Source organism: Rhincodon typus, chromosome 42, assembly GCF_021869965.1.
Source record: "Rhincodon typus isolate 14 chromosome 42, sRhiTyp1.1, whole genome shotgun sequence".
Taxonomy (NCBI): domain Eukaryota; kingdom Metazoa; phylum Chordata; class Chondrichthyes; order Orectolobiformes; family Rhincodontidae; genus Rhincodon; species Rhincodon typus.
This window is the reverse complement of record NC_063373.1, coordinates 11,562,566-11,570,203: the sequence shown is the minus strand read 5'-3', so window position 1 is coordinate 11,570,203 and position 7,638 is coordinate 11,562,566. Positions and strand designations below refer to the sequence as shown.

Sequence of the window (7,638 nt, the reverse complement as noted above, 5' to 3'; positions counted from 1 at the left end):
AAATGCAACCTGGATTTGCCATACATTTTATTTTGGAGACATCCCTGATTACATGGAAATAAACAAAACTCTATTATATCAAAACATAAGGACCAGCTGAGCATCAGTTTATACCACCTCCTTCCTTACAGTAAATTGGTTAATGTCAAAACAAAAATCAGTTTAATTAACTCCCTGGAGCCTGAAACCTTTTATAAATTTGGCAGTTTTTCAATGTAGTGTTGGACATGGCCAGAACTTCTTTTAGAAATGCATGGAATACCAAGAGGTCTGGTGTTTGCCATTTACTATCCCGTCCTTGCAGCTATTGGACTTCCAGGTAATTATTGTAGTTAGTTACTAGTTGTCGGAATCATTGGTTAGCTGCATTGATTCTCCCACTTTAACAGTCGTGCATCTTCAAAATGTCGACACCCTTTGTCCCATTTCATCTGATGCATTATTCCGCTTCAATAGTGTATTTACTTCATTTGACTGGTGTGTTTTTCTTTGGAAGAATTTTTTTATGCTTTAACTGTCTTAATGCCTCTATCAAGGTTATAAATTATTCACTTTGAATATTTTATTCACTCTGAATTAATGGTATACGTTCTTATAGTATATATTTCTCCTTTATGAACACAGGTTCTTTCCATTACTTGTAAGATCTTCCCCGTTTAATGTCAAGCTGTCTTTTTTTTTGGCTATCACTTAATTCCTTAAATTACATTATTTGTCAAAATTGTACTATTTGTCAATTTACTGCTTTCCCATGGTGTAAATGTAGTTTTACTGTGGTTTATGCACTGTAAGTGTGAGTAAATTAACATCACGTTTTTTGATGCAAAGTAATTCTGTTGCCATTTGATCTTGTTATTGTGGGTGAACTTATTCAAAGTTATTGTCATTGAAGTGAATACAGGCCCCTTGGTCTATCGATTCTGTGCTGACACTTGAGAAACACCTGACTTTCAACCTGTCCCATTTACCAGGAGTTGGCCCATAGCTTTGAATATTATGACATGCCAAGGGCTCATCTAGGTAATTCTTAAAGAATGTGAAGTAATATGCCTCTACCACCACCATCATCAGGCAACCCCTCCCCACCTGCAGTGCATCCCAGAACATCACCATATAGAAATAGGTTTTCCGCACATCCCCCAACCCCCCCAAAACCCCCTACTGGTCACCTTAAACCTATATCCCTTCATGACTGATCTTTCAGCTTAAAGGAACAGCTGCTCCTTATCCAATCTGTCCATACCCCTCATAATCTTGTATATCGCAGATTGCTCTTCAGTCTTCTCTGCTCCAAAGAAATCAACCCAATTCTATTCGTTCTGCCCTCATAACTTACATTTTCCATCCCAGGCCGCATCCTGGTGAATCTCATCTGCACCCTCTCCAGTGAAATCACATCTTTCCTGTAATATGGCAACCAGAAGAGCACACGGTACTCTCACTGTGGTCTCACCAAAGTTCTATACTACTCCAACATAACTTCCCTGCTCATGTAATCCATTGCCCGATTGATAAAGACATGTCCCATATGCTTTTTTTCACCACCCTACCACTGTGCCCTTTCACCGTCAGAAATCTATGGACAAACATGAACAAGTTCCTTTGTTCAATAGAATTTCCTAGTGTCATTCTATTCATTGAATGTTTTCTTATCAAATTACACTTTCCAAAGTGTATCACTTCATATTTTTCAGAGTAAAATTCTACCTGACACTTACTTGCCCATTTGACCATCCTGTTTATAACTTCTTGTAGCTCAAGGACACTCAACCTCACTGCTAACCATCCAAACAATCTTTGTATTATCTGCAAACTTACTAATCACCCACACAGTCATCTATGTCATTTATATAAATGACAAATAATAGTGGACTGAGCACAGAACCGTATGGTACGCCACTAGACACTGACTTCCAGTCACGAAAAGCATCCTTCTATCAGCACCCTCTGTCACCTGCAACTGAGCCAATCTTGAATTCAGTTTATCAAATTACCTTGTATTTGCCTTCTGGATAAGTCTCCTATATGGAATATTGTCAAAAGCTTTGTTGTAATCCATATAAGCTATATCAACTGCACTATCCTCATCTACACACTTAGTCACCTCCTCAAAACTTCAAATTTGATTGGCATGACCTCCCTCTGATGAAGCCATGCTGCCTATCCTTGATCCTTGCCTCTCTAAGTGGATATAAATGTTGTTCTTCAGAATTTACTCCAATAGTTTCCGTACCACTGACATGAAAATCACTGGTCTGTAGTTCTCTGGCTTTTCTTTACAACCTTTTTTTAAATATTGGAGCCACATTAGCTGTTCTCCGGTTTTCTGGCACCTCCCCCGTGGCCATAGAGGAATTAAAAATTTGGGTCAGAGCCCCTGCAATCTCTTCTCTTGCCTCTCACAGCAGCCTAGGATGCAACTCATCCAGACCTGGTGATTTGTCCACTTCTCAAGCTATCAATACTTCCAATGCCTCCAAGAACTTCGCAGTCTCTCTCCCAGCTTCCATAGCTTCATCCTCATTCTGTTGGGTGAAGGTGGATGTAAAGTATTGGTTCAACACTCTACCAACGTCCTCTGGTTCTACACACAGATTGCCCCCTTGTTCCTTACTGGGCCCTACCCTTTCTCTTCCCATTGACATACCTATAGACTATCTTGAAATTTTTGTTATTTTTTACCAGCCAGAGCTTTCACATATCCCCTCTTTGCTTTCCTAATTGCTTTCTCAAGCTCCACCCTGCACTTTCTGTAGCTCACTAATGCCTCCACTGATTTGGTCCCTTTCTACCTGTTAAAGCCTCTCTTTTCCTTCTCATTGTATCCTGAATATCTTTAGTCATCCATAGTTCTCTAGGGTTGTTACTCTTCCTATCACCCTATGGAGAATATATTTGGCTTCTATCCTCCCCATTTCCTTTCTGAATGGTCCACTGCTCTTCTGTATAATTTCTCCATCTCCCTTGGCCAGACCCTGCCTTATTTAAATAAACTCTGTTCTCCCCAATCCAGAACATTTTTTGTAACTTGTCTGTTTTTTTTGTCTGTAAGAAGCTCAAATTGTACCATGCTTTGATCGCTATCATGGAAGTGTTCCCCCCAACCCACCTCAACTACCTGTCTGGCTTCATTCCCCAGAAGTAGGTCCAGAACAACTCCATACCTTGTTGGACCCTCTAAATATTGGCCTAAAAGTTCCCATCCGCATATTTCAAGAAATCCACTCCAAGTCCTTAACACAATGTCTATTCCAGTTAATGATGGGAAAGTTGAAATCACCTATCCTTTTGTTATTATTTCTTCACACCTCCGTGAATGGGACACAAATTTGCTGCTCAGTTTCCTGCCGACTCTCTGCAGGTCTATAATAAACACCTAGAAATGTGGCTACCTTTTTTTTATTCCTAAGCTGTACCCAGAAAGCTTCATTCAATTCCCCCTCCAAGATTTCGCCCTCCTTTACGCAGTAATTGACTCCTTACCTAATAATACAATACCTCCTCCTCTTTTACCCCCTTGTCTCTCTCGCCTGGAGATTCTACATCGTGGAATGTAGAATTACTAGCCCTGGCCCTCCCTCTACCACGTCTTTGAATGGTTACTATATTATACTTTCATGACCTTAGCTCATCCATTTTACCTTTGATACTCCCAGAATTAAAGTAAAGGCCATCAAGCCGTGTCTTACTCCCTTGAAAATTAATCCGCTGCACTCTCTCTGACTTGACTGTTTTACTGTATAATGCGGTGCCCTTATCCTGCGAACAGTCTGTGGCCCCTCCCCCTGCCAAATTACGTTAAACTATTGTGATGGGAATCCAGTTCCATTGTGGCTTTGGCAATGTTCCTGTTGATAAATTCTCATACATGTTTAAAAACTGTGTTACAAATGTTAGCATTGCTACTAAAATTATTATTTCTGTGAACATGAAGGTCTACACAGTTCATAAGGAGAATGACTGTACTGTAATTATCCTTATGAAGGTCTACACAGTTCATAAGGAGAATGACTGTACTGTAATTATCATGCTGTTGTGGATCTATGGTGCTATTTCCATTGTCACTATAGGTGGATTATTACAATTATATCATGGAATAAATGTGGATCTATTGCAGTATTGGTTTCGACAGTGACACAGTAAATGCCAAATTTATCATTGATTGAATTGTTTGAAACAAGAAAACTCTCTCAATCTGATAGGACTTGGAGGGTTGTGGGTAGCATTTTTGCTAATTAACCAGACGTTCCATGTTTGGGTCTCACTGCATGTCTTGGTGGCCCACGCAGTATACATTCATAATGTGGCTGAATAGGTTAAGCATCATCTTTCACTTCATTTCCACAGCTGTCAATCAATTCCCAGATGATTTTGTTGAAAGGGCATCATGAACTGTTGAAAGGTTAATAAATATATATGTAATCTATATATGTAATGTCTGATTAGTGTTTGTACCTATCTCAGGTCGATAGAGTGGTCAAGAAGTCATATGGCATGCTTTCATTCATCGGACGGGGTACTGCGTAGAAGAGTTGACAGGTCATGTTACAGTTGTATAGGACTTCGGTTCGACCACATTTGGAATACTGCGTACAGTTCTGGTCACCACATTACCAAAAGGATGTGGATGCATTGGAGAGGGTGCAGAGGAGGTTCACCAGGATGTTGCCTGGTATGGAGGGCGCTAGCTATGAAGAGAGGTTGAGTAGATTAGGATTATTTACATTAGAAAGATGGAGGTTGAGGGGGGACCTGATTGAGGTCTACAAAATCATGAGAGGTATAGACAGGGTGGATAGCAAGAAGCTTTTTCCCAGAGTTGGAGACTCAATTACTAGGGGTCACGATTTCAAGGTGAGAGGGGACAAGTTGAAGGGAGATATGCATGGAAAGTTCTTTACGCAGAGGATAGTGGGTGCCTGGAACGCGTTGCCAGTGGAGGTGGTAGAGGCGGGCATGTTAGTGTCATTTAAGATGTATCTAGACAGATACATGAATGGGCAGGGAGCAGAGGGATACAGATCCTTGGAAAATAGGTGACAGGTTTAGATAGAGGATCTGGATCGGTGCAGGCTTGGAGGGCTGAAGGGCCTGTTCCTGTGCTGTAATTTTCTTTGTTCTTTATTCACAGCACAATGTTTCTATCCTCAATCTTTAATATTCACTTTTCAACACAGCTCTCCTCTGCCATTTGCAGTATTACTGAAGATTCTAAATTGCTAACAGCTAAATTGGGATTTCCTTCTAATCTTAGAATCTGACAATATTTCACATTGCTCACATCCATATTTTCTCTGCATTGAGTTGGTATTACAGTGAGTGGTATCTCTTGCATATTTTCTATTTCAATTATTCACTAGAGGATGAACTTGATCTGTTACTTCAACCATGCAATGCTCCACTGAGCAAGAATTACATTGTATGAGTCTTCATATCCAAATTAGATTTCAGCATCTGGCAATGGTCCAGATTGACACTGAAAATCTCAAGTAATTAGGAAGACAAAATCTCAGTATTTCATTGGTATACCAATGCTCTTGTGTCTGTATTGTTGGACAGATTTAATTGCCATTCACTCCATTATGTTTGAAGTTATTCATAGTATCATAGAATCCATACAGTGCGGAAAGAAGCTATTCACCATCAAGTCTGCACTGACCCTCCAAAGAGCAGCCCACCCAGACCCACCCCCCATGCTATCCCTGTAAGTCCACATTTACCACGGCTAATCCACCTCGCCTGCACATCTCTGGACAATACAGGCAATTTAGCATGGCCAATCCACCTAAACTGCACATCTTCGGACTGTGGGAAGAAACTGGAGCACCTGCAGGAAACCCACAGTATTGTTGAGTAGATTGACTGCCAACATTGCCCAGAGTGAACGATCCCACAGCAATTCACTGGAAGGAGCCACATTTGATCACCACTGAACATTGTCCACAAGCTTGATATTTCCCATACTTAAAGTTCTGACATATAACCACTTCAATATTTTCATTATTAGTTAATGGCTGATGATTATTTCTTCTGTAATTCAGTTTCTGTGTTGCTTTCAATGCATTTTGAATTTTTACTTAGTCTTCCAATACATACCATTAGGATATTCAATTGTCATTAACTCAGACTTATTTCACTGGTGTGACTCACGTTTATTTCACTGATGTAAAATTCAAGATCACATCGCAAAAATATGCGCAAGTATTGTTAAAATTAATGATTTCATTTGGAGTCAAATACGTAACTTGGTTATTCGCACTGTGTCGCGCACGCACATTCTATATACCCGTCCATCTGTCTCTCTTCATAGAACTTTTCATAGAATCCCTACAGTGTGGAAACAGGCCCTTCGGTCCAACAAGTCCATACCGAACCTCAGAGCATCCCACCCAGACCCATCCCCCGATAACCCACCTAATCTACACCTTCCTGAACACTATGGGCAATTTAGCATGGCCAATCCACCTAACCTGCACATCTTTGGACTCTCGCTTTCTCTAATCCAACTAATCTGGCATTGATTATCATCCTGTACCAAAGAAGATGCGGTCTCTCTGGATGCATTACCTACTACCTGGTGTCCATGGCAATAACGGATCTCATGCTCATCGTTACTGCTGTAATATTAAACCGGATTGCTGGGATTTTTTTCCCATTCAGCTTCCCGTTTATCACCCCAGTATGCAGCCTCCGCTTGGCCTTTAATTTTGCAGCTATTGACAGTTCTGCCTGGTTAACTGTCGCTTTCACCTTTGATAGATTTGTAGTTATTTGTTGCCAGAAGCTAAAAACAAAATATTGCACCGAGAAGGTGGCAGTGCGAGTGATCGGAATCGTGTCCGCACTGACCTGTTTAAAAAATGCCTTTGTGTATTTTATATACGAACCCACGTACATAGTTAATAATATACCTTTGTTTTGTCGTGCACGGTTAATATTTTACACTTCACCAGCTTGGGCTGCGTATGACTGGATACGGCCTATTTTAACCCCATGTCTTCCCTTTATTCTGATTTTACTGCTGAATATTCTGACCGTCAGATACATTCTAGTGGCCAATAGAGGCCGCAGGAGACTTCGGGTCCAGAACAATGGGAAGAATCAGGGTGATCCAGAAATGGAAAAGCGGAGAAAATCAATTGTTTTACTTTTCGCCATCTCGGGCACTTTTATCCTGTTACATTTGTTATTTATAATAACGATCATATACATCCGAGTTGCGAAAGTCGTTTATTTCACAGGCTCCGACTTCAGTGAACAAACATTTCTTCTCGAAGAAGCCGGATTTAGGCTTCTCCTCTTGACTTCCAGCGTCAATCCGTTCATTTACGCCGGGACCCAAGGCAAAATCAGAATTGAGTTGAGGAATGGGCTGAAGTATCCACTGAGACTACTCATTCAAATATTTAAAATCGGAAGATAAGGCAAGTCCTTACTAGCTGTACGTTATTGTCCAGCATGTTCACATTGTTCGCCATCTGACTACGGCATACCTGTTGCCAAGTGCCACTCAACTTTCAATCGTCACTCACAAAGTGTGAGTTTAAGAATAAATTGGAAACAACGCATCCCCCTCCATTTCAGAAATTAAATATTCTCAATTAATTTCCTGATCTCTGAGCCATGGTTGCTCAGACT

The 7,638-nt window shown here is 40.7% G+C and overlaps 1 protein-coding gene across 1 annotated transcript; it reads left to right on the top strand.

Moving 5' to 3' along the window:
- Window positions 1-249: 249 nt before the first annotated feature.
- Window positions 250-7,423, top strand: LOC125487597 (probable G-protein coupled receptor 139). The gene is made up of 2 exons (XM_048619413.1): window positions 250-319; window positions 6,507-7,423. The coding sequence occupies exons 1-2, from the start codon at window positions 250-252 to the stop codon at window positions 7,421-7,423; spliced, it is 987 nt and encodes a 328-aa protein (XP_048475370.1).
- The last annotated feature ends 215 nt before the right edge of the window (window positions 7,424-7,638 follow it).